The sequence below is a fragment of the Aedes albopictus genome, chromosome 3, assembly GCF_035046485.1.
Source record: "Aedes albopictus strain Foshan chromosome 3, AalbF5, whole genome shotgun sequence".
Taxonomy (NCBI): domain Eukaryota; kingdom Metazoa; phylum Arthropoda; class Insecta; order Diptera; family Culicidae; genus Aedes; species Aedes albopictus.
Genome location: NC_085138.1, coordinates 79,420,912 through 79,448,657, shown reverse-complemented (window position 1 = coordinate 79,448,657; position 27,746 = coordinate 79,420,912). Strand labels below are relative to the sequence as shown.

The 27,746-nt window shown below is 40.0% G+C and overlaps 1 protein-coding gene across 6 annotated transcripts in view; it reads right to left on the bottom strand.

Annotated features, from left to right (window-relative positions):
- Positions 1-9,957: 9,957 nt before the first annotated feature.
- Positions 9,958-27,746, bottom strand: part of LOC109413707 (axin) — a 92,163-nt gene continuing 74,374 nt past the window's right edge. For 5 of the 6 annotated variants that reach the window (XM_029880282.2, XM_062856818.1, XM_029880283.2 and 2 more), the window contains 8 exons: positions 26,806-27,653; positions 25,243-25,374; positions 24,994-25,105; positions 18,434-18,568; positions 18,141-18,360; positions 17,709-18,000; positions 17,404-17,637; positions 9,958-11,425 (listed from right to left, as the gene is read on the bottom strand). In XM_029880282.2, coding sequence (XP_029736142.2) covers positions 11,299-11,425; positions 17,404-17,637; positions 17,709-18,000; positions 18,141-18,360; positions 18,434-18,568; positions 24,994-25,105; positions 25,243-25,374; positions 26,806-27,653 — 2,100 coding nt within the window. In that variant the 3' untranslated portion in view covers positions 9,958-11,298. The remainder of the gene's footprint in view (positions 11,426-17,403; positions 17,638-17,708; positions 18,001-18,140; positions 18,361-18,433; positions 18,569-24,993; positions 25,106-25,242; positions 25,375-26,805; positions 27,654-27,746) is intronic. The other variant, XM_029880287.2, reaches the window with a different exon arrangement.

Here is a 27,746-nt window from a genome sequence, read left to right as displayed (position 1 = left end):
TTTGTTCGACCATTGGCTTTACAGCGTGAGGGATATTCATGAAAATGTTTCTACAGGGTACCTCATTCTTGTTGTACGAAATCCTGACAGGTGGAACGTTGAACTTCGGGAACACTCCATCAAAAGCCACAGAAGCAACACGCCGGTCTAGCTCAAAATCGGTACTGGCAACCATACTTTCGAGTTGTGCAGCTGGATTCACAGGTACCCCCAGACCCAGCATTAGGACGCAATATCGATTTGCTGTAGCTCGACTCAAAAGAGATCGAAGCTCTCGAACCACGTAGAATTTTTCGATGAGTACGGGCCTGTCCTTGCTGATGTACAAATATGCTTCGAAATTAGCAATAATCGTGATATTCCCGGAAGCTGCATATGCTCGAACCAAACAATCAGACCCTTCTTGAATGTTGTAAACATTCTCTCTGTAGTCCTCATCAGCCATCAACGCTTTGAAATAATCCTCCGTAAAAGTGTTGATTTGTGCTCCCGAGTCGATCAAGAAATCGCATTTCATACCCGCTACTTCACACTGAATGATCCCGTCATTTACCTTACCGACAGTTGCAAGTAGAAATGGATCTGTCTGTCTACAGGCATCGCTTACCAGCATTCCGTGAAGTACTACTTGGAAGTCAGTTTCCAGTGCGAGGTCATCCTAAAACAAATGCACCACTATCAATATACCATCTTTTGAAATAATTATATCATCTACCTTGCAGATTTCTCCACCTTCAATGTCGTTGACGGATACATTGGTCGAGAGGGCTTGCTCAACACGATGCTCAACGTGTTCCCGCCTCGATTCCCACTGTAAAACATTGTATCGAGTTTAATACAAATTGGCTTTGAAAAATAGCAAGCACAAAACAAAACATAATACTTCTTGAATCTTTATTGCAACAGATACATACAGTTATGTATTAGTAGTTTGAATTCATTTCACAGATTTACTTGCTTTAGCGGTTAAGACAACTCAACAAGAAAAAACCTTTCTCTGTATTTTTCGAAACTGTGTTAATATTCGAATGTATGTTCGAAAAGACAACTTCAAAGTGAACATACTATGCTCTCGTTGTTTGACATTTGTGATTATTCTGTAGACCAAGATCAAACAATAATACTGGAGCAAATTTTACTTTTTTACTTTTTGTAATATTTATGTTGCTCGTTGAAGTAAATAATTTCCAGGTAAGGAAACCATAAAATGGAAATTAAAAGAGACAAGAGGAATGACTATGTCAATGCTCTCAAATTATCATTTTAGTTCACTTACGTCATTCGTCGGTTGTTCATCGCCATCACTTTTCGCCACGGCCAAAATACGCGGTTGCTCTGTTGACACGGATGGTTGCAACTGTGTTGACGCTGATGGAACGGCCGGAATGGACTGGCATACCCTTTGAAAGTGGCCAACCCGACCGCAGTTCCTGCACACCTTATCTTTGGCTGAACATTCGGACGGCGTGTGATAGAAACTCGAGCATCGCCAGCAGCGTTGGCCGGAAGACGGATTTGGAGCAGTAGAACGGTTGTAGCGATCAGTTTCGCTTCCCGTAGATGATCGTTTCTCAGAACGACGCTGACCCGGTCGGAATGGGCCCCTTTTCGATCCTGCTGGTTGAATTCTACGCTCTTGTGGTCCTCGTCTGTTGAAAGGTCTTCGAGGCCCGGTATTTCCCAGGTAGGTGGCACCCACCTGTGCAATGATGACGGGCTCCTGCTTGCCGTGTTTTTGGGCGTAGTATTCTTCGTTGATTCGAACCGCTTCGATATGGCGAATTTTATCGATTAGATCCGTTAGTGTGCCGCCACTGTTCAGCATCTGGAGTGCTGTAACTCGTACCTCCTTGCTTCTAGCATGCCCTGCAACGGTAGCCACAATCTCGTCGAACTCCTTTCCTTCGCCAAAGTCGCAGAGTCTAGCCGTTGTTCCAACTCGACTAATGAAGTTCAAGTCAGTTTCGCCTTCCAGCTGTGTCATCAGTGCTAATTTTCTGCGTTGCAACATGATGTCCGATCCTGAACCAAAATAGGCCTTCAGTCTGTACATTGCGTTTGAGTACGGAAGCTCATCAGCATCTGGTGCTCCTTGATCGGATTTGGTATTGCGGTATATTTCAAGCAGCTTGGGTCCAGCTTTTAGTTTGAACACCGTATACATGATCTTTTCGTCTTGGACGCCTGCCAGTGACATCGAATCCTGCAACATATCCTTCCACATTTCGAAGCTGTGTCTTTGTAGTTCCTCCCCTTCCGGCGCTTTGCATTCCGGTATGTTAACAGATGATACTGATAACTGGTTGATTGATGAAACGAATCGAGTGCCTTCTAACACCGACAGCTGCTCCCCTCGTCGTGTGCTGGATGGGCCGGCGCCCGCATAGAAGTTCTGGCCGGCTGCTGATCCTGTTGCCATGCTGTCGACGCTGTCTTTCGAGCTACAATTTCCGTCTCGAACCTGTTTCAATTGCTCGGCCAAAGCTGAACTGCGATTCCTCTCAATCTCCAGATCTCGAACGGCGGATGCTAACATGGCTTTGATTTTGGAAATCTCGGCCGTGGAACCTGCCACCGTACCTTTCTTAGGCTTCGTTTTCTTGGCTTCAGTTCTCGGTTTCTTGCCTGCCGGACTTGGCACCGGAAGCTCTTTCGCCTTGCGTTTCTTCGGAACAATTCTGAAAAAAATTTAAACAAAATTTCTATATTTTCTCTCCTTCACCCCCGACGGCTTGACGGCTTGAAAACAACTCAACTCTTCCGATAAAGAGTCGAATGAAGCTTACTGTCTTTACAGGAAGCCTTTTCGTCGGGTATAATGAATTAATTATTAGGAAATTTTCCTAGCGCAACTCTAAGCCCTTCCGTCAAAGAGTTGATGAAGTAAAGCTTTCCGTCCTTCCGCCGGTAGCTTACAGAATATTCTCCGCCCTTCCGTCGGGAATATTGAATTAAATTTAGGAATTAGGAAATTTTCCAAATGCAACTCTAAGCCCTTCCGTCAAAGAGTTGATCGAGGAGAGCTTTCCGTCCTTCCGCCGGTAGCTTCCACAACATTCGCCGCCCTTCCGTCGGGAATATTGAATGTTAGCAACATAAATCATCCGCCATTTTAACCAGATGATTATGTATTCCGTCAGAAAAACTTCATAGTTGCACTGTAAAAGGCTAATTAATTAATATTTACCTGATAAATTTGCCGACTGCGCCATTGTCGTAATCCTCAAATGACTCTTTCCGAGAGTCGCCCTGGGAATCCGGGTGCCTTTTCACTTTCGAGCGATCGGAGTCCATCTTTCGCTTCCTCGATTTCCACACACGCGACATGTCGTAATCCTCAAATGACTCTTTCCGAGAGTCGCCCTGGGAATCCGGGTGCCTTTTCACTTTCGAGCGATCGGAGTCCATCTTTCGCTTCCTCGATTTCCACACACGCGACTGTACTCTCGAAACTTATCCGAGTGAATGCCCGTTTACCGCCAATCAGCCAGCTCCATCCCCGAGCTCGCAAAGCTTTTTATACTTTCGTCAAAACTCACGCAAAGCTTTCCAATTTTCCTAGTCTTCAGTGCAGGGTTGTACTTACGCGAGAAGCTTTTACGACTTTCGTCAAGTAGACACCGCTTCTTAGAGCATCGCAAAGCTTTTGAATCTAGAAGTAACAGCAATGCAGGGTTGAACTGATGGGAAGTAAACGCATACTTAATGAGATTTTCCTATACATCAGAATAAAACACAATTATCTTCGTAGTTCAATCATAAACATTTAATAAATTTCTGATAACTGATTTGTATTTATTCCGCTGCCTGTAATAGGTACTACAGTGGTGCACGCCAATAGAATGATAATTATGTTTTATGAAAGAGGATAACAAATTCGACCACTTAAATCCAATTAACCGGCGCACAGTGGAGCACCTAGTACATCAAAACTGATCAAAATTATTTTGACGCATTTTCACAAGCCAAATGCAACCCAAATTAGTAATGAAACGTATTTCATAGTTTTTGTATTCGTCATTAGGGTGGCCAATTTTATGATTGTAAAAGTCAAGATTTTTCGAAACTAAAATTTTTCAAAAAATCACAACTTTTGAACCAGTTGACCGATTTTAAACTTCTTTTTTTTTTTCCTTGAAAGCTTCTGAGTTCTAGTTTTCAGCAAAAATACGTTCAGAGGGCCAAATAGTGTTTTGAGCCAAATAATATCATATAATAATATAATTATCACGATTTTTTCAAAGTGTTGCAACTTTTGAAATCGGAAACATCCGGAAGGTTTTCTTTCTGCATTTGAAAGAGGAACAATAGTTTTATCATACACTAAACGCAGATTTTCCGGAAACAGCCGGAAAATCAACTTATTTCATTTTGAATGTACGGTAAAGGATTCCATCAAATATTTTTTTCAATATTTTCATATATTGTATGTAAATTCAACGTCAATTTGTTTGGGTTTCAAATTAACAGAATAACAACATTAACCTTCTTCAACAAACTGCATTGTTGAATTGATTGACTATCAATTTCATTCACTTTGTACGGTCAAAACTAGCACGCGCTGTGAGTTATATCAAAGAAAACGGCTAAACTTCAGCTTCACTTAACCTCTTCTGATAAGCGTAAACAAAACATTTGTACACTGCTTAGCTGTCAAACGATGACACGATAACTACAATTGGCAAAAACACAACGGAAAACCCAATTACTTCATTTTGAGTTTTTCCACTTATGATCAGGGCCCTGTAGCATAATCGGGCTAATAATATTAGCTACAAGTTACAAGTTACAAGTACTAATATTACAAGTGTTAATAATTTGTGTTGCATAAAGGCTCAATTTTCCACTAATATTATTAGCACTTGTAATATTAGTGACCATGAAAATACAAGTTGTTTTGGTTCATTTACCTGTCAAAATTCATCCGACAGTTCACTATTAATTTGAAATGGCAGTTGATGTTTGTTTATATTCTGCATTTTCCGCGTAACATCCGGAAATAACTTCATTTATTCCGAAGTTTTGCATTCTTTATACGATAGATGAAGAAAAGCATGTGCTGTTTGGATAATTTTCGGCCGCTCTGACGAAATATTTTTTTACAAAGTATGGTACTGCAAGTACCTAGATTTTTAGTAAAATGTCCCAAAGATTTAATAGTACTGGTTGAAAAACAATGTATAAAGATTTAAGAACATGTATTATGCTTCTTGTTAAAATCCGAAGTGATCTGGGATGCAAAAATTTAGCTCTTACCTACTTTTATATGTCGCAACTCGATATTGTAGCTCTTGATTAGCTTAATGATGCGCAATACAAGCAATTGATTCAAATTTATTTCGCATCTGCAACTTTACCTGTGCTTATGCAGTGACCATAATATGTAATTTTACCAAGAACCTCTTATCAAAGATGGGTATTGGAAATTTTGGAGAACTTGAGAGACTTAGCAGAAATTATATTTTGGATACAAAGTGTATTTTTCTCTTCAATGAGTTTCGAATACATACCGCCAAATTTAATCGTCGAAAACTGGAATAAAGGTTGACATGTTAGATAATTAATATCTTTTGAGTTCATCAAAATGGTAAATCGATATATTCAAAACTAAATATGACTTCTACAACACTTTAAATCTAACTTGTAAATTATTTTACAAGACCTTTGAGACTTGTAATCAAAAGTACAAGTCATAGTTAATATTTTATACTTGTAATTTGTTTATGCAACATACACTTGTAAATTCTACTAATAATATTAGTCCAACCGACTTGTAGTATTGGACTTGTAACTTGTACTTGTAGTATTTTTATGCAACAGAAAATTATAAGTTACAAGCTACAAGACTAATATTATTAGTAAAATTTTCATTATGCTACAGGCCCCAGGTTTTGATGTGATTTACTCCAATGTGCGGCGCCCGTAACCATTGAGAGACTAGCGCGCACCAGTGAGACACTAATGCTCTGACGGGTGAAGCACAAGCAATGCGACCGGGTGGGAGACTACCGAGTGCTACGATGAGTGGAAAAGTTTTTTTTAACGACCGAGTCATTAGAAAAATGTATGAAACACTTGAAGTGACTCATTCAAATGTTGCATGAAAGTGTATCATTGAAACGAAATTGTACGCCCCTGTACCTGAGGGTGTCCAAAACATATATTCGGTGTCCAAAATGATCATCTAGCAGGCGATTGGAAATTGTGATTTTCTCAGTTTAAAATGTTTTCGTTAAGGTTTATGTCACCAGGAACGCAAAGTACCCCCGCTGGTTTGACAGTTTCTAATCTGAACACTTTAATTTGACCCCCGCTAATCAGCATATGGTTCAAACTAAAAATGGTTCAAACGTCATTCTGCTTATGGAACGGAGTGAAACGGAACGCAGAATCAAAACAACAGCAAAAAGGGTTACCCTCAGTATGTTTTTCGATGCCCACAGGGTTACTAGAAGTTCAAATTAAAAATTAAAGATTAAAGATTAAATTAAATTAAAGAAGTTCAAATTAAAAATGAGGTGTCGTTCAAACCAACGGGGGTAGACGATAGTAACTTTGCAATACATTCAATTGGCTTCTTTAGCGGTGTTGAGATAATTCCAAGGATAATTCCATATTCTAAATCTGCATGACAAACTGAGTCGAAATCCAAATTTTCATGAATTTTGGTGCCCGAACCTATTTAAAAATGAACATGAAGTTTGTATGGGAGCGATTTGATGAATCACCTCTTTTTTTTTCTCTCTATGGCACAGACCTGTTTGGTCCATATTTGCCAAGTGTCAAAGTAATCACCTCTCCCTGGATTTTGTACTGGGCGGAGCTTTCAAACAGTTGCCCAGCTGTCAAAAGGTGATTTGAAAAAATCTCTTTGAAATTGACTTTAGGCATCAAAACAAAGTACTAAAAATCTGAAAAAAAAATCATAGTGGCTCAGAAAAGGGTGCTCTTTCGTATAAAATTGAAAAATCAGTAATTTTTCCAAAATTTAAAAACCCAATTGGCTTCTTTAGCGGTTTTGGGATAATTCCATATTCTGAATCTGCATGCCAAACTGAGCCGAATTCCAAATTTTCATCAATTTTGATGCCCGGGAACCTATTTAAATATCAATTTGAAGTTTGTATGGGAGCGATTTGTCGAATCACTCGTTGCATTTTGTACTAGCCGGAGCTGTTAAACAGTTGCCTAGCTGTCAAAAGATGATTTCGAAAAATCTCTTTGAAATTGATTTTAGGTATCAAAATAAAGTTCTAAAAATCTGAAAAAATCATAGTGGCTCAGACAAAAATGCTTTTTACAAAAATACTTTTTTTCAAAATTTAAAATACTTTTTTCAAAATTTAAAAACCCAATTGGGTTTTTAAATTTAGAAAAAAAAATTACTGGTTTTCAATTTTTTACGGAAGAGCACTATTTTCTGAGCCACAATGATTTTTTCAGATTTTTAGAAGTTTATTTTGATACCTAAAATCAATTTCAAAGAGATATCTTGCAAATACCTTTTGACAACTGGGCAACTGTTTGACAGCTTTGCCCAGTACAAAATCCAACGAGGGGTGATTCATCAAATCGCTTCCATACAAACTTCAAATCGTTTTTTAAATAGGTTCCCGGGCACCTAAATTCATGAAAATTTGGATTTCGCCTCAGTTTGGCATGCAGATTCAGAATATCTCAACACCGTTAAAGAAGCCAATTGGTTTCTAAGGAATTTAAGGGACATTCTACCAAAGTTGTCCTTAGCCTGTCCAAAATACAATTATTACTCTACATATACCACAGACAAACAGACGTAACACTCTTCAAATTGGCTTGGAATTTAACGATCAATTCAAATTTCATTTGATTTCCGCGATCATTCCACCAGAGGCGCTAGTGTTCGATTGCTTTGACGTTTGCAAGTGCACACGTTGCTGAATGATGCAGGGTGCCAAGCCATTTAAAGAGTGTTACGTCTGTTTGTCTGTATTGTCGACGCGGTTGAAACCCGACAATCGATTTTTCTCAAAATCCATACGTGAAACCTAACGTCGGACGTAGTGCGCTGGACAGCGGACCTGGCCCTCTATCCAGCGCACTGTGCCCGACGTACGTCCGAATAATACTGGGATGATTAAGCTGGTGCAAACAGAAGCTCATGGGTTTCAAATGGATTCCAGAAGGGCTTCCGGGGCCTTTCAGAGGCATCTGAACAGAATCCATGGGCGTTTCAGGGGGTTTTTGGTGGTTTAAGTGGGATTAATGGGTCTTGAGAGAGGTTCCTGAGGGTTCGAGAGGGGTTTTAAAAGGTTTGTGGGGCGTTTCAAAGGATTTCGAGGGCGTTTTAGTGTTGCATGGGGCTTCAAAGAGATTTTAAAAAGTTTGAAGGACTTTCGGAGGCGTTTTAGGGAGCTTAAGGGGTTTTGTAATTAAGAGTCTTGTAGGGGCGTTTAAGGGTCCTGTTAGGGAAATGTAGGTGTTTCAGAAGCCTTTCATGAAGATTTCAGGGTGGTTTTGGACTTGGGCTTTCATAGGACCCCTCGTGAGTGCAAACTTTTTAAAGGGTGATAGAGGACCATAGATGATGAAGAAAATGTCAAGGAACGGATTGTTGAGTTAACAAAAACCACAACTTTGCCTAAATTTTTACGCATTTTTCAAAGATAATTGATAAAAACTAGTTTTTTTTTTTCGTCTGTATTAACGAGATTTTTAGCCCTAGGCTAGTTCATCTCGGGACCCACGCTTTACTTCCCTTCCGAAGGAAGAACTCACATTTTGTGAGTTTGTCGGGAGTGGGATTCGATCCCAGGTCCTCGGCGTGATAGTCAAGTGTTCTAACCATCACACTAGGTCCGCTCCACGAAAAAAAAAACTAGTTAAAACACACTACATTTGAGCTATTTGCTCTAGAAAACTTAATTATTTAACTAAACCAATCGATTCAAAGATGCCATTTGATAGAAAATTCAATAATCTTACGAGTAAAGGTAAAAAAAACTACGATAAGTTTGACTATTTTCAAGTTATAGCCAGTTAAGGCAATAATAGTTAAAAACATCGAAAGTTCAATAACTACGCAACGGTTGAGATTTGACCATATGCGTAGAACAACTTTTATCATCATTTATGGTCCTCTTTCACCCTTTAAAAAGTTTTCACTCAGGAACCTAACACACCTCTATAACACCATAAAGGCCCCTAAAGCCCCCATTAGATATCCCTCCTGAATCCACTTAAGACTGCATTGAAAGTTCCCTGAAACCTCGGAAATTTCTTTGTAACTCCTAAATGAAAACTGTTAATCTGCCTTTTGCAGGTTTTACAGGGATTTCAAGAACATTTCAATGATATTATGGAGGTTTTATGGACATTTCAAGGAATTTCCGGGGCACTTCGAGGGCTTTCGCGAAGAGCTCTGGAAAACCTCTGAAATTTCCTGAAACGCCTCTGAATGGATCACTAAATAACTAAAACGACCGCTATGGAATGAACAGATAGCGCCACCGTAGCCTTGTTTCTTTGACATAACCATACAGCTGTCACAATGCCATTTGCATAGGAAACACAGCAAACATGGGGCTGATATGCGATTCACGGCAGATGACTCGTTCGCGGTTCTCAGAACTACTGGAGCTTCAGGTCCACATTAGAAAACTGCATTTTTGCTACCTGAAACAATCTGGAAGCCCCTGAAACAGCTTTGGATCCCCTGAAACGCCTCTAATACCTCTTAGAACACCCCTCAGACCTCTGAATCTACAATGGAACCTCCTGAAAAGCTCCTGAGACCTCAAGATACCTCCCTGAGAACTCCTGAATTCCTTGAAATGCCACTGAAAACCCCATGCATACCAAACCCTTTGAAACTATGTTGACATGTTGTTGTATAAATAGTTACAGAACTTTAATAGGTTGTTTTTTATAATACAAAGGGAGTGATATACACTACGCGACAATCAATAAAAATGTATATTTTTATATTTTCAATTTTGATTCGTTTTATTTTTATACGTTATATATACGTCTCTAAATAAATGTTTCATTCATTTTCGTGTTCTTTTCCTGTTTCCTTGTTAAGCTGAAACATCAACAGCTTTCCATGCTTTAAATATATAAATATATATTGGGTGTATCCTATTGCGATCGAATTTCATTTGCTGCTATGGGGTTTTGATTGTTTTTTTTATAGGTATTGGCTAATCAGCAATTTCAAAAGTGTGCCACTAAATGTAAACTTCAGTTTATCAATTCGACTCTAATTGCAGTTGAAACTAACGAAAAAGGTTTATGGAAGCATTAAAATATATCGAACATCTTGCCATCTGGCGGCAAGTTTATTTCCTGTACATACATTTTACAAAGCAACTGTCGACGTATTTTCCATTATAATCCTACTTGTTCGGGAAGAAATGGTTGGTTAAATAAATAAAAATTGTTTACATTACTTTCGTCTTGGGTAAAACAACACTGAAACGATTTTCGTTCGGCACCTAGGGAAAAAACTAACATAGCTAAATTACAGAAAAAAATACTGTCAAGACTTCAATTCTCTCCGACGGCATTTTGCGTTTTACTTTGTTGTCGCTAAACGATGCGTTCCTCCTACATATTGCTATTTCCGTTGCTAATCTATTTCCGTATGGCAACTGCACGCTTAAGATGTCGGCAACAAATATGCTTTTGGAGAGAAATTCTAGTTTTATGTACAATTATATCCTTTTTTATCGCTCTACATTTGTGAACACTTTCGTTATACTTCAAACACGATTTACCATGTTTATGTTTGTTTATGTTAAGCCGTGCTCACACGTGCTGTAAAAGCAAGGCACTTTCAAATTTGCAATTTCGATGCCACCACGCACTCATGACTGATGGGCGATGAAACTTGAAAAAATAAGAATTCCAGGGATAATTTTAAGACTGGCATTGCCGAAAGAAGACTTTTTTTTGAAATTGCGTTTTGGGTTCCTAAACGTAAAATTAAGAGATTGTTATAGTTCGTTTGAATACCAGCTGAGTGACACCCGATGGTTTTATCGAGGTTTTAAAGTCAAATTTAGGTCATTCCAATCGGCATAAAACCTTAAATGTCACAGCTGGCTAATCTGCACTATTGTAAGACGACAAGGTTTGGCAGTATTGTAGGAAATTTTGTGGAAACAAATTTGCATTCAACGGAAGTTTCGACGATACGAAACTTTCAGAATTGTGCCAGGTGTTTTTTTGTTTGTTTCCTGTTCAGCACCTTACCTACGCGTTGATTCCCCCTTGAGGAGGTATGAAGGGTAGATTCGTCCTAACGCATCTCAGGATTCAGTCTAGCGGTTTCACCGTTCCCATCACTTTGCCCTCGAACAGGGGCAACATTTCACTGTCACTGTTGATCTCCTCTTGGATCACCGGGCTGTCCAGATCATCGCATCGGGTTTTGAAGAAAAATCTGCAAAGGAAAGAGAAGAACATATTGTTTATTGTGGTTTTAGTCATGCTAAGGTTTATCTAGGTAAAATGAACCAGGCCATCAATATCTCAACCTCAATCACAATAGTAATCTCAATCGCAATCCTCGTCGCAATCTTAATCTCAATCTCAATCTCCATCTCAATCTCAATCTCAATCTCAATCTGAATCTCAATGTCAATGTCAATGTCAATATCAATGTTAATCTCAATCTCAATCTCATTCTCAATCTCAATTTTAATCTCAATCTCAATCTCAATTTCAATATCAATCTCAATCTCATTCTCAATCTCAATCTCAATCTCAATCTCAATCTCAATATCAATCTCAATCTCATTCTCATTCTCATTCTCAATCTCAATCTCGAATATTAATGTTGACACTTTTGCCATTTGTTGTCTGCTGCAAACTCATCTTCTGCGTCAAGTTCTGCGTTAATTGCAGAAAATTCGTTCCACATTTTTGGGGACTCTTTCAACAATTCCTTTAGAAAGTCCTTGAATAATTCTCATAAGTAGTTCATTAACAATCTCAACATCGCTATAGAAGCCAATTCCGGAAATTTCTTCGAGAACGTTCTAAGCAATAGTTCTGAAACGTTCTTCGGTTGTTATGGAAATTCATCAAAAACTTTTGCCTGGTGTCTTTTCCATGAGCACACTGCCACCTGTTGGTAGAACAGCGCGGAATACTAGTCTAACACGCACGCTTCAACATAAATAGCTTGTAATTGAGTTGTCCAAAAAAAGTCTCACGAAACCTACTGCAAGCCTATTCGCCTCCAAACGTCATCACCCCACCGCACAATCGCTAGCGTAGAACGATCGACGCGCCACCATTTTTCGAATGTTGGAGAGCACAGGTACCTTTTTCGCGGTGTTGCTTCAACGTAAACAACACCGCGAAAAAGGTACCTACACCCTCCACTATTCGAAAGATGGTGGCGCGTCGATCGTTGCAGTTTATCGTTTGACAGTCAATTCATATACGTGAGAACAAAAGATGTTTACAAAGTTCTTACAGATAGATTAACACGGGAAATCTGAACACAAACCACTACCACACAAGAATTTGGATTGGTCAATGTTTGTTTGCATCATTCAGCAACGTGTACACTGGCAAACGTCAAAGCGATCGAACAGTACCGCCTTTGGTGGCAGGACCGCGAAAATCAAATGAAATTTGAATTGATCGTTAAATGCATGTGCCAAGCCATTTTAAAAAGTATTACGTCTGTTTGTCTGTGCTGGGATGATTATAAGCTTATAAGCTGGTGCAAACAGAAGCTCATGGGTTTGAAATGGATTTCAGAAGGGTTTCTGGGGCTTTTCAGAGGAATTTAAAGAACGTTACAAGGGAATCCATGGGCGTTCCAGGGGGGTTTACAGTGATTCAAGTGGGATTCATGGGTCTTCAGAGAGGTTCCTGAGGGTTCGAGAGGGGTTTTAAAAGGTTTAAGGGGCGTTTCAAAGAGTTTCGGGGATGTTTTAGTGTTTCATGGCGCTTCAAAAAGAATTTTAGTTTGAAGGAGTTTCGGAGGCGTTTTAGGGAGCTTAAGGGGTTCATTGTAGTTAAGAGTCTTTCAGGGTCCTGTCAGGGGAATGTGTGTGTTTCAGAAGCCCTTCATGAAGATTTCAGAGTGGTTTTGGACTTGAGCATTCATAGAATCTTTATACAGTAGACGTTCGCTCAGTACAAACACGTTAACTGCAATGCTTTTTAACTGCAAGACTGATGAGTGCAACAATTTTGCAGTTATCGAACCGCTATCCATCAAAATGAAATGTCAACTGCGATGCGATGTTTTTTCGCGTGCACTTTTGCTGCAATGCGATGTTTTTCACATGCACATTGGCTGCATTCAGCAGCAACTGACAGTTCTTTGACGTCTGTCAGTTGTTGCAGTTATCGAATTTCATTCGGTAAGTGAAACGAAAACATGTGCAATTATCGAACGTCTACTGTATAACACCATAGAGGCCCTTAAAGCCCCCATTAGATATCCCTCCTGAATCCACTTAAGACTGCATTGAAAGCTTCCTGAAACCTAGGAAATTTCCTTGCAACTCCTTAATGAAAATTCTTTATCCGCCTTTTGCAGGTTTTACCTAGTTTCCAGAGGGATTACAGGAGCCGTTCAGGCACATGTCAAGCACGTCACTAGAGGGGTTTCTGCAGATGCATTCAAGGGTGTCAGTTGGTTTCAGAGGGATTCATGGGACCTCGGAAAAGACCCAGAGGGCTCCAAGTGTTTCTAAAATGTTTAAGGAGCGTTTCAAGGGGTGTCATGCGCATTCCAATAGGATTCAGGGGGCTTCAGGAAGACTTCAGGGAGTTTTAAGGAGTTTCAGAGGTGTTTAAGGGGGTTCAACGAACTCCTTCTAGTTTTAGGGGCTTTGCAGGGTCACTTTAAGGAATTTCAGAGCCGTTTTAGGATTTTCAGAGGCTTTTCATGGCGATGTTGAAGTTGTTTTGACTAGGGCTTTCATGAAACTCTTATGTAATGCTAGGGGTTTTATTAAGCCCCCTTTAAGTACACTGAAATTTTTTTATGCGGTCCGCGTAAAAAAAAACGCGTTATTCCAAAAAACGTCGTAAAAAGTCAAGTCACGGTAGATGTAAAAAAAAAACTAGAGAGTTCAGGGGGTCCAGGATGTTTCAGGGGGGCTTTCAGGGGCGTTTCATGGGGTCACAGAGGCGTTACATAGGCGTTTTCTGGAGTTTCGGAGGGTGTCAGGTGCGTTACATGGGACCCGAGGGGGTTTTAGAAGATTAAGATGATTCGGCGGGTTTCAGATACGTTACGGAGGCGTTACATAGGCGTCGGAGGCACCCCTAAAACACCCACAGACCCCATGTAACGCACCTGAAACCCTCTGAAACGCCCGAAAACGCTTATGTAGCGCAGTGGTTAGAGGGGATTTTAGGGAGGATTCGGTGGGTTTCGGGTACATTACAGGGGGTCCGACGCTTATATAAGGCATTCGTAACGTATCTGAAACCCGCCGAAAATCATCTTAAGGTTCTTGAAATGCCTTTGAAATCTCCCTGAAATCCCCCGGAACCCTATGTAACGCACCTAAACCCACCAAAACAACTTAAAACGCATATGTAACGCCTCCGTAATGTCTCTGAAACCCACCGAAAATCCTCTAAAGCTTCATGAAATGCCTATGAAATCCCCCTAAACCCCGTTGGACTCCATGTAACGCATCTGAACCCCTTCCAAACCCCCGAAAACGCCTATGTAACGCCTCTGTAACCCCTTGGTCGCAGTGGAAATGTACCCAACAGGAAAAAAAATCCTTGAAACGCCCCTAAAACCCCCCTGAAACATCCAGGAATCCCCTGAGGTCCGAGGGGATCTTAGGGGGAATTCCGGAATGTTTCAGGTACATTACAGGGTTCAACGCCTATGTAACGCTTATGTAACGCCTCCGTAATGTCTATGAAACCCGCCGAAAATCCTTTTAAGCTTCTTGAAATGCCTTTGAAATCCCCCCTAAGCCCCCTCGGACCCCATACAACGCACCTGACACCCTCCGAAACCCCCGAAAACGCCTATGTAACACCTCTGTAACCCCTAGCAACGTCCCTAAAAGCCCCCCTGAACATTCTGGAACCTCCTGAAATTTCTAGTCCTTTTTTCGCATTTACCGTAATTTGACTTTTTTTACGACCTTTTTTTAAATAACGCGTTTTTACGATGGTTTTTTAAATAACGTAAAAATAGCTTCAGTGTATCCCTCATGGAACCTTTCTAAAACGCCATCATCGAAGTCCTTAAAAGCCTCCTGAAACCATCTGAAAACTTTCAGAAACTCCGTTAAAAATCCTTAAGACCGTTCCGAAAATCCTCATAAACTTTCGTGATGAGGGTGATAGCCAAAAATGTAAACACAATGTGAGCACAACTTAACAAAGTTTCGTCAAGTGTCGTCGGTGCTTAACAAATTCCTTTGTGATCAGCTGTCACCCCGATCATCGAATGTCAAAAATACAATAAATATCAGCTGATCGCATCTGTCTCATGGATTGCCTTATAACCCCTGTAAGGCATGGTTTCCCAAACTGTAGGTCGCGACCCCCCAGGGGGTTCGCCGGCGTTCATCCAAGGGGTCGCGAGGGACAGTAAAATATTTTACTGTAACAGACATCAAATAAGGGAATTTCTATGGGGGTCGCGAAAACTACGTCAGCTGGTAAAAGGGGGTCGCGCGACCTGAAAGTTTGGGAACCTATGTTATAAGGTATTGCACGCAAACCCCAAAATTGTATTCCCACCTTTGGGTTTCCGCGCCGAAGACCCAGCGCCAGATTCGGCGACAAAAGAGACATGACAGCAGACGCCCTCTCTAAAATAAAAACTCTCATTTTTGAGTAACACCCATGCCGCACAGGGACTGTGTTGGAAACACACATTTTTTAAAATTGCTCATACGCTCACATTTGTGCAAAATATCAATATTTTTCGGTATTTGAAGGTGGTTTATAAACCCAGTGAGGTTGCCATGTCGAAATTATTGCAAAATACATGCTCATGTGAGCGTACGAGCAATTTAAAAAAAAATGTGTGTCTCCAACACAGTCATGTGCGGCATGGATGTTTACTAAAAATGTGCAGGCCGAACACATTTTTGAGCGTAGCCGTTTTTGCGTGCCGGACAGTTGGCAATTCTGATATTTGACGGCGGTCACCCGTTAGCTGTAGGAGTGGATTGTTGGTCATGTAAATAGAGATAAGTGACATTTCAACACACGAACACTAGCGCAAGTTTTTCCTCACACAAAAGTGCACGCCGATTGAAAGGCTATTCAGATTGCATATGCAAATATTACCCAATCGAATTGGGTAAAACGGGTAAATAATGATAAAACTAACGTCCGGAGCAAGAGTGCAAATATTTTCCTCGCAGTTTCACAACTACATCTACAAAAAAGGCACGCATACATTTGAACGTGATTACCTCTATAGAGCATTTCGCTGCAAATGCATGTGTATTAAGTTATTGTTGACAGATTTCTTGCTGTGTTAGTGCAAAATTTTACGATTTTCTGTATCGCGTAAGTCTTCGCTGGAAGAAAATGTCATGTTATTCAGCGAAGTAACGAAAATTTTCTGTGAAAAATACAATAACGTGATTTCCCCCGAAACCTCCGGAAACTTTTTTAAAACGCTCATGGAATTCTCTTGTAGCCTCCTGCAATCACATGAACACCCTTACACCCTTACCCATGAAAATCTCTTACAACTTCTTGAAACCCGCCTGAAACTTTTCTTAAACGCCGCTTGAATCTCGCTGAAAATTCTGTGAAACATCTCTGGAATCCCATGAAGTCCCCTGCATGGAAAAAATCGTTTCCAAAAACATGACAACAAAGTAATAAAATAGGTTGCTTCATGATATCAGTAACAAATTTTGAAAACGACGTATAATCAATGGTGCAGCATTGATTATACGTCGTTTTCAAAATTTGTTACTGATATCATGACTACAAGTCATAACACCATGACAAAAACAACGAATATCATACATATTTTTTTACAATTTTCATAAAAAAAGTCATGGTTGCCAAAGACGTTACGACCAACCTTTTCTTTTTTACCTTTATACAACATTATGACGCTAAATCATAGAACCATGCCGCAGAGTCATAGAATTATGCCACTGAGTCATAAAACCAAAAACACCATCCCATTGAGGATCTTCTGCACCAAAAAGGAAGGGCTTTTGGTTTGCATGCAGAAACTTCCCAGAAAATATATTTCCAGGTAGTATAAGCATTCGTCTTCAGAACATGTTAATGTTGTATTTATTTTTGTTATTGTTTAATAATTATGTTAATTTGTTCAGAAAATTCAGGAAATCATTTTCTGCGTGTAGGTTCTAGCTTAAAGAATCGCCACTGTTCTGGGCCCATAACCACTACCCCGGAAAACAACCCTTTCCCACTTACCGGTAGTTGCCTTTCTTCGGAAGGTAGTCTTTGAACTGTTTGAGCGTCGGCGGTTGCGATCCGGGGATCTTTATCCGGTAGGGTACCTCCTCGTCGCAGAACGAGTACACCACCACGGTGAACTCGGACGGGGCACTGGAACTAGCCGGTTTGGCAGGTATGGGTGGTGGCACGAGGGGAACGGAAGCGGCAGGTGGTGGCAACGGTGGCGGTGGCAGCGGATACCGCTTGGATCTAAAAGAAAAATAGTGGACGGTAGTTTATTAAGAAGTCTTTGAGCACGTGTTGACAATGCTGGAACAAACCTCCGCGAATCGTCGCTTCGACTGGATTCTTGCAGCAGGGTGGCAGTATTCGCAAGGGTCATATCGGCATGCATGGTTCGCGACAGAGGTCGGGAACTGCTCGTGCTAGCACTCTGCATGTCCATGTTGCTGGACTTGGTGAGCGTGTCGGTGGAGAGTAAACTGATCCCGCTGTCCGTGTACACTGAAGGCCACTTGTTGTTGAGTCTTCGAGGTTGCGCCGGAGGTCCCATGATACCCATCGGGTGCCCCTCGGGCATGGACTTCGAGTGTCGCATCGAAGATTGTGCGCCTGGAATGGGAAGGGAATCAACATAAAGGTAATATTGAGTGAGTATGTCTTTCAGAATTTCGGCAATTCTTGGTATACATATACCAAGTTCGGTGACATTTAACGGCAAATTAAAGAGGCCTTATTAGATTGATACTTACTCATTGAACCACCAAAACCGCCCACCTCGTGCCGCCGGGCCCGACTGATGTTCGGACACGGGGACATCGTGCCGGGCGATCGACTGGGCGTCAGGTCTGACCATACCCTCGAGACGTGCTTATCGAGGATGTCCTGATCGCTGTCGTCCTCCACCTGGAGCTTCTGTCGGATGGCATCGGCGAAGAATTTATTGCTTTGCGATTTGTCGGACTGTTCAATCTATGTGATACAGGGGAACAATAGACAATATTCAATGCGTGTTACAACAATAGAGCTCTTCAGTTGTACATACCTCTTGAAGCTTTTTACTGAGCAGTTCTTTGTTTTCTCGTTCCTGCTGAACCATCTTCAGCTTGTTGGTGAGAACAGACACAAATTGGTCCGGAGGTAAGGGTTTCTGAAACTGCCTGTGGGTTCGAGGGATGATCTGGAATATTTGAAAAAAAAAAAAATGATTATAAAGTGAATTCCTTTCATTGAACTTTTCATTAATGGTGAATTTGCGTTTGCAATGATGATTGATAGCTTATCAAAGTATGCCCATTGTCCATGTAACATCGATTCCTGACGGAATCCCGAGAGTAATTCCTGGTGGAATCCAGACACCAACCCCCTCAAAGAATCCGTGGAGAATTTCTGAAAAAAAAACCTTAGAGAAATTGCTCTGGGATTCACAGAAGAAATTCTCAAAGGAATCCCTGGAGAAATTCTTATAGCAACCCCTGGATGAATTTCTCAAGGACTTCTTGGAGAAATTCCAGAAGGAATAGAGAAGTGGAACCATTTCGGCAGGGGTCCTATTTTGGGCACTTTTCTGCTATAACTCAGCCAATCCTGAACCAAATGACACAGTTTTTTGGAACGCGATGAGATACGTATAGTATCTAGCCGTGTACAAAATTTCAAGTCAATTGGTTTGGAATTGACTGAGTTATAGCGAAGAGTGCCCAAAATACCGGCCGCTGCCCAAGTGGTTCGCTACCCTATCTGGAAGAATTCCTAAAATATCCCTGAAGAAATTCCAAACGAAATAAAAGGTGGATTTCCCGAAGAATTACTTGAGAAATTCTAAGAGGCATTCCAGGTGGAATTTTCGGAAGTAATCGCTGGAGAAATTCCTGAAGGAATCTCCGGAAGAATTTCTGAAGAAATTGCAGGTGAAAATCCCTGAAAAATTTTGGAAAGAATCACAGGAGGTGTTCCGAAAGAAAACCCATGAGAGATGACTTATGAAATTCCAGAAGGAATTTTGGAAAGAAACCCAGGATATATTCCAGGATGGAAACCCCGGTGGAATTCCTAAAGAAGAGTTTCTAAAGAAATCTCTGGAAGAATTCGGGAAACCCTGAGGGAATTTCGAAATCAATCCTAGCAAGAATCTTCTTCTTTATGGCTCGACGTCCCAACTGGGACTTGGCCTGCCTCGCTTCAACTTAGTGTTCTTTGAGCACTTCCACAGTTATTAATTGAAGGGCTTTCTTTGCCTGCCATTGCATGCATTTGTATATTGTGAGGCAAGCACAATGATACACTATGCCCAGGGAGCCGGAAAAAAAATGTTTGGAATTCCTGAAAAAATGCATTGAAATTCTTCGAGAAATTTCAGATGAAATTATTATGGAAACATTGAAAGGGAATCTCTGGAAGACTTCTTGGCGGAATTATTGGAGGGATATATTGAAAAATCACTGCAGAGATTCCTCTCGGATTCCCAGAATTTCGAATGTCTGGTGACATCCCTAGGCAAATTCTTGAACATATTTCTAGACGAATTACTACAGGAAGCCCTGTTGATTTTCTTTGAGGTATCGATCACTGAGTATCCCAAGCAGAGGAGAATAACAAATTATTAACTACAAAATCACATAACCTGTTTTTTATAACTCGTTTTGTTGTTATCAAATAACCAAGGTGAAACTTTCCCCTAACATAACTTGATGGGCGATCTCATTTTGTTATAATCAAGCTGTTGGTATAAATCCTTTAAATTAAAATTTTATTTTGTATATTATGTTTTGTTGAAGTACAAAACTTGTTATTATTTTACTAAGTCATTCGAAATTTACTATTATTATCGTTTTTATTATTTTTATAATTATTATTTGACGAATTCCTGAACAAATGATCACAGGAATTTCATAAGAAACTTTTGGAGAAATTCTCAAAATGGTTGATGGCGCTCGTAAATATCACTTTCGCTGGCACCTTAACCAGAGAGTCCGCTTCCTCGTTGCCCGGAATCGAGTAATGTGTAAAGAATCAAGCTGGTGATGGTGTATGAACATTCGGACAAAGCACTCAAGACTTGGCGTATTACATCAAGGAAGTACGCTAGTGCTCCATGGGTTTCATTGACCGAACAGTCTCCAGAGAGCTTAGACTGTCGATAAAAATGAAGTAGTGCTCAGGTAGAAGAGTGCAAATGTACTCTAAGATGTAATGTATAGCCGCTATCTATATCTATAGAGAAATTGCTGAAGCAATTTCAAAAGAACTAACGAGTAGTTTCCTAAAATATTGCAGCACAGATTTCCAGGAAAATTTCCAGATTATTTGATAAAAAGATTATCAAAGAAATTGCCGAAACAATTTTTAAAAGAAATTGCCGCAGATTTCTTTTTAAAAGAAATTGGCTAAAGAACTTTTACAAGAATAAATGAGCTTGTCGCATATAATTTGCTGTATGAGTCTCCAAAAAAAAAAATTCCAAAGAAACCGTTAAAAACTACTGAGAAATTGTTAAGAAATTCTAGGAAAAATCTCGAATTATTTGAAAAAAAAAAAATTACAAACAAACTTCCCATTAAATTACCGAATAACTCTCCACAGTATTGATTCATTATTTTCAATGAAATTGCTGGCCACAAAAAAAAATGCTGGGGTAATCTTCAAATAAATTTCCAAAGAAACTGCTGTACAATTACCAAAGAATTTTCCAAATTATTTACCGCATAAACATTTAGAAAAACTATCGAACAATTCATCAAAATATCACTGCAGAGATTTTTTTAAGATAGTTCAAAAAAACTGCTGAAGCAATTGTCAAAGAAATTTCCGAGCAGATTCCAAAATAAATTGCCAACAATTCCCAAATAAATTGCTGGGTGAATTTCCAAAGGAACTTCTGACGAAATCGCTGAAAAAATGCATTACCCTATTGATTGTCAAATAAACTTTTAAAATAAATCACTTATATTTTCTCAAAATATTTGCGCATCAATATCCCAAGGAATTGCTGGACAAATCTAAGTAGAAATTAAAAAAAATCCTCGAAGAAATAGCAATGGCAATTCTCTTACTATTTGCCGTCGAAATTTTGAGGAAAATTCTGAAAGAAGCTTGAAAAACAATTAACGAATGACTCCCGAAAGTATTGGTGCAGGAATTTCCAACAAAATTGCTTGAGAAACGAAATTTTCGAAGAAATTCCCAGCATTTGGAAGAAGTTCTTTGGAACTTGCAAAATAATTAACGAATAATTCCCAAAATATTTCCAAAAGAAATATTGTCGACAAAATTAACAACTAATTCCCCAAAATATTGCTGCTCCCAAGAAATTTCTGAAGTAATCCACAAAAAATTCGATGAAGTTGCCGTGCGACACAAATAATAACAAATATTTCCCCAATATAGTGCTGGAGCAATTTTCAGGGAGATTTAAAAAAAAATCCCAAATTATTATTCAAAACAATTTTCGAATGAAATGCCGACAAAATAACAGAATGCTGAAAAAAATCCTTAAATATTTGACGAAAGATATTTTAAAGACATTTTTAAAAGAACTATCAAATAATTCCGAACATATATTGTCGCAAGAACTTCTAAAATATTCGTCGGAAAACTCCAAATTATTTGATAAACTTTCAAAAAAAATCAACAAATGCCTTATTATCTAAGCAAATTTTAATGAAATTGCTGACTCTAAAACAATTGCTGGTAGATCCTCGAAAGAAGTTCCCGACGGAATTACTGAACAAAAAAAAATCCCAAATTATTTTCCGAAGAAAAAAATAGAAGAATTACCGAACATATCACTAAAATACTACAGCTAGAAATTTCTATGTAATTGAAATCCTTTTTTAAAAAATTAAAGGGATTGCTGAAGGGCTTTAGGACTTTACCCTGAATTCCATTTTCCAGAATGACATTAACCCGGATTCCATTACCTCGAATGATCCATATCCCCGAATGACACATTACCCTGAATGATCCATTACCCCGAATGAGTTATCCACAAGCCTATCTAGAGACCCGCTCTGGGCAATGAACGGTGCGCCAAGTGGTGTACAACATTTTCTACAAAGATTTCCTTCGTTGAGCATATGTTGTTCTTTCTGACCCCACTACTTTTATTTGGCATTCTTACTGTCTATATGATCATCAGATATCCATCCTTCTTTCAATGATAGGCTTGTCTTTCTAGTTTTTCTTTAAGGAATTTGTTGGCGTTGCAACTGATAATATCTTATCAGAGATTTTTCCTTACTTATCATAGGCTGTTCTTTCAAGTTATACTGTAATATACCAATAGTTCAATAGAGATTTTTTCATCACTTCACTTGTTGAAAATTTTCACAAAGGGTTCCTGATGATATAATTAAATAATCTCACAGTAGGTAAATATAGAATTTATTTTCCACTCCGTGAATGAAAATTAATCAACTGGAAACGAACCAGCCTTGGGCTGAAAATCTCGATAATAAATATAAAAAAAAAATCAACCAAGCCAGTTCATTCCTGACTTTCCTTCATTTAGGTGAATTGAAAATTTATAATATTAAAAAATTGTATTCGGGTTAATGAAATTCGTGGAAATGGATCATTCGGGGTAATGGAATTCGGGGAAATGTCATACTGTCCCCCGGCAATTCATTTTCAAAATGCTGGCATTTCGTTAATTTTCATCCGATTTTTTTGAAGTCTTCCTCAGTCGATCACAAACTGATGCTAGTTTATTATACTCATGTGGCCATGAAATATCCGTAACCATTCCGGAGATATTCCGGATAGTGCTGGGTGCAAACCATCGATTTTCAGCTAAATATTTGTTGCAAACAATGAAACACAACTGCGATAACCAGATTTGATTAAGTTGACCCATCTGGATCCACGTGACAGGTTCCGCGGGGCCTCATTGGGAACACTTCTGGTTTTCAACCTAAACATGCCGTGCGACATATCAATCGTCATGATTTCGAGAGAATGGACCAGAAAAAAACGACTGAAGTATGTATCAACTGATATGACCGCTCCGGAACAACTGGAACAGGTTCTACTGGGTCACTTTTAGCCACGAGAGACGAACCAGCCAAGGGCTGAAAGTCTCTTTAAAAAAGACAAATCAATCAATCAACTTTTAGCCATTTGGCAAAACTGACCCTTCCTCCACCCCCTGACCCCAGCATAAACCGGAATATCTCCGGAATGGTACCGGATATTTCATAGCCACTTGTATGTAATAAACTCGCACCAATTTACGGCTTATTTAAGACTTCAAAAAAATCGGATGAAAAATGGAGAAATGCATTTCGAAAATGAGTTGTCGGGGGTCGGGTATGTGAAGGTTAAGAAAAATCTTCAAATAATTAACGAATAATTCCACATAATATTACCGAAAGAATTTTAAAAGAAATTGTTGAAGAAATTATCAAAGAATTTCGGGATGATTCGTCTGGGATTTTTGATACCTAACTATGGGAGTTTTTCCGCTTTCAGTCACGGAAAAAGCGTTGATACTTCTATATCATTGCCAACGTTTTGATCCTTGGATTGGGATCTTGAGATCGAGCCCTGAGGAAGATCCCAACCCAAGGATCGAAACGATGGCTATGATATAGAAGTATCAACGCTTTTTCCGTGACTGAAAGCCGAAAAACTCCCATAGTTATTATCAAAAAAACTTCTTAAAATATTTTTAAAAAATCGGCGAAGAAATTACAACATTATTAGCTGAAGTAACTTTTACAAGAATTTACGAATAATTCCTCAAAATACTGCCGCAAAACATCTATAGAAATGTCCGAAGTAATTCCGAATTCATTTGTTGAAACAATGGCTTAAAAAAGATACCAAAGAACTTCAAACACCATTAACGAAAAATCCCATAAAATATTGCTGCAGAAATTTTCAAAGGAATTACTTGATAAAGCCCTAAAATTTTCATAGAAATTCCCAAATTATTTGCCGAATGCAGTTTTGAAGAAATTGTCAAAGAAACTTTCTAAAAAAATAACAAAAAAGAGATATTTCCAAAGAAATTGCAAGAGAAACAACGAAATAAAATTCGAAGAAACTCTCGAAGGAATTGCTAAAGAATATGGTGTTCTAGAAAATTCTTGTCATTACCTTGTGCTATCAAATTTCCCTAGAACCTCTTGGAACGCCCTTTTATACGATCCTGAAACCTCCTGAAATTGTCTAAAATGTCTCTGAATTGCTTTGAAACGCCCCGGAAACCGCTTGTGATGATTTTTAAAGGCTCCTGAGAACCCCGTCCCCTGAATCGTCCTTAAAGTCCCCAAAATAATCGTAATCCCATTGAAACGCCAATGAAACCTGTCGGCTCCTGAAATCTCCAGCAAAAACCCCAGAAACGCCCCTGAAGCTTTTTGGGATTCCCTTTTTTGGGCTCTCTGGGAACTTCCAGGGAACTCCCTTGACTCAATCTCAAATGCCTAGGAGCAGGACCCGTTATGCATCCTGTAGATTTTTCCTGTTTATCTCACAATTCTTCGTAGTTTTGTTTCCGGCGAATTAAAATTCTCGGATATTTTTTTTCAGTTTTCCCGGATGAAAGGATATCTTGTTATTAGCTAACATTTAACTTTGTTTTCGTATGACTTTTCAACTCACAGCAAACGCATCCGGTTCCTCGTTGGCAATGGCATTTTCGTTCATCAGTCTTCGCTCGATCGATGTGTGGTGACGATAGTGATGTTTACTCTGCGAGTGAGGTCGACCGTCACTGTAAAATAAAAGTAAAACAATAGTGAATCCCTATTTTAAATTTAAAGTTTCAACATCTCCCACAGATCATCATTCAAATCAAAACCAATCCCCGAGATAAATACCTACGCAACAACACGAAAACGGAATACTTACGCGGATGTGCTAGTCGGGAGGGACACCTTATCGGAATCGGTCCGTCCCGAGCTGAGACTGGCCAGTTCCGAATCTCGGCGCGAGACCGGATTGTAGGATGCATAGTTGGTGTAAACGGAGAATCCGTGCGGTCTACATGCAGGCGCGCAGTTGGTGGTGATGGTTGCCAATGATGAAACGGTGATGGTGGTGATAATGACGATCGAAGGATGTGTCCCGATTTGGTGGGATGCGGTGATACGGTGCAACACACAGCGGCCATGTGCCAAACATTACACAAGCATACAAACGAACACACACGTGCGCGCAACGAAGGCAAGCATTATTTGGAGCGGGGTTCGAAAGGAACATGGATGGGAAGGATCGGTAATTGCGAGGGATTTCAACGAATGGAAAGACGGGGAACGCAGCAACACACATCACAACATGCGCATGCGTTCGGTTCGAGTTGTAGAAAGGATAATGGGGAGTAAAATAGAAAAGAAGGAAAACATACGGCACGCATACAATCACAAAAGTAGGATATGATTTTTTTTAACGATGTAAGCAAATGAGGATGAAAATAGAAAAAAGAAAGAGAAATAAAAAATGATTGTATTAAAAACAAAGTAAATAAAATAAGCTTACAGTAAATATAACTTTTTTAGACACAAGTCGGTATGTTGTTCATACAGTATGATTTAAGCCATTCGGAGAGTTGACATGTTTCACATTTTTTAAACAAATATGTTTCTATATTTCCTGAAGTATTTCATAAATCTCATATACTGCCGTGAATCGCAAGTCAGTCCCATCTGCATTTTGGGCAAAAATGAGTTAATATCCGTTTTTGATCTTTCTTCGCATGATCTTTAATCTGCGTGAATATAAATATATAGTTTGTTTAGTAAAATTGAAAAACAACACCAAGTCAGATTGTCCCAAAATGAAATGTAATCGCAAGTCAGTCCCATTACGAACTAGTGTACCCTCCAATACAAAACCTAGAACTGTTTTAGCCAGTTTTATATTTTTCATTGTTGCGTTGTCATGTTTGAAGCAATATGTGAAAATTTCATGATGATCGCAGAAATTTTCAACTCATGGCGATTTTTTGAAGCTTCACATAGAAATCGAATTTGAAAACTTCAGAGTCCATTTTCTCAATGCCTACTTTTTACAGATGGGACTGACTTGCGATTCACGGCAGTATAGCCCAAGCAACATTCAGCCACACGGATCCGTTAATAAATATATACAGATTAACTTTGAAAGTGTTGTTGAAATACTTTTTACAAACATTAAAAACAGATTTCCGGGATTTCGTCAGAATTTTTTTCAACGTTTTTTTTTATTTTCAAATTTCACAAATTCCTAAGGCATTTATTTATTTTGCAAAACAATATTGCATTAGGTATCAAATAAATCGAACTTCAAAAACAAGTCAAAGCAATTCAATAATAATAACTCTTCAAACGGCTTAAAACTCTGATAAACTATGTGCATTTTCTAACGCTAAATCGCTAAAATCTAAAGCATATCAATTCCGTACTAGAAAATCGCCCTCCCATCAACCACACTTACCCTGGCGGCCTCATCTCGAGCCTCCGCTTCTGCGTCGCTATCAGCGCATCCTTGGTCAGGGTCATGGCCGGTTTGCCACCGGGCACCAGGTTGCTGCCACTGCTACTACCACTCCCGCTCACTCCGGACGTGAAGGAAATGTTACTGGCTGCTACAACGGGCCCCGTAGCACCGTACAGCTGCTCGATCGAATCGGCATTGACTAGTAGTTCGGAATCTTCGTGCAGGGTTGGCAAGGCGGAGGAACTGTGCGATATCAGCTCCGACGTGGAGCTGCTGCTCGTCAGCGACGACAGAGCACCGGGTGCAACCGTCACGGAGCTGGGTCCGGCTGCTGGAATGCCGGCGGGAAGACTAATACAGCTGGCACCGCCGCTTCCACTGCCACCGCTGCCGCCAAATTGCATATTCTGCACATACTGTATGTACAGATCCGACTGGAGAAAGTTCGGGTACGTCGTGGTGCTAATGATAGCGGCCACGTCCGCCTGCATCTGGTCGAAAATGTCCGGCGTGAGGACCTTCTCGTTCTTCAGTCCGGCCTTGATGAGGTTCCGAATCTGTTCGTTGCAGTACAGTTTCGATTCCCGAGGTACCCGCTTCAGGAACCGCCGATATATTGCACCGATCGTTTGTGTTACCTTTTCCGGGTCGCTGAGCTGCTTCAGGCCCTCGCAAGCGAAGTAGAACTTGAGCCGGCTCGAGTGCTCTTCGCCCTCGAGTTCGACGAACCGCTTGAACAGTTCGGCTCCGTCGGCATCCTCGAGCAGGTTGGTGAGCTTGTCCGCCCACCGGTAGTAGGCCGGCGGAGAATCGCGCGATTTGTCCCGATGCAGGGTGTCGGTCATCTGGAATAGAAGAAAGGATCCGGTCAGGTAGTGTTGGGGAAGTTGTGGTAATATGCACCACCCAGCGATCCAAAATGTACTATCAAAAACTGT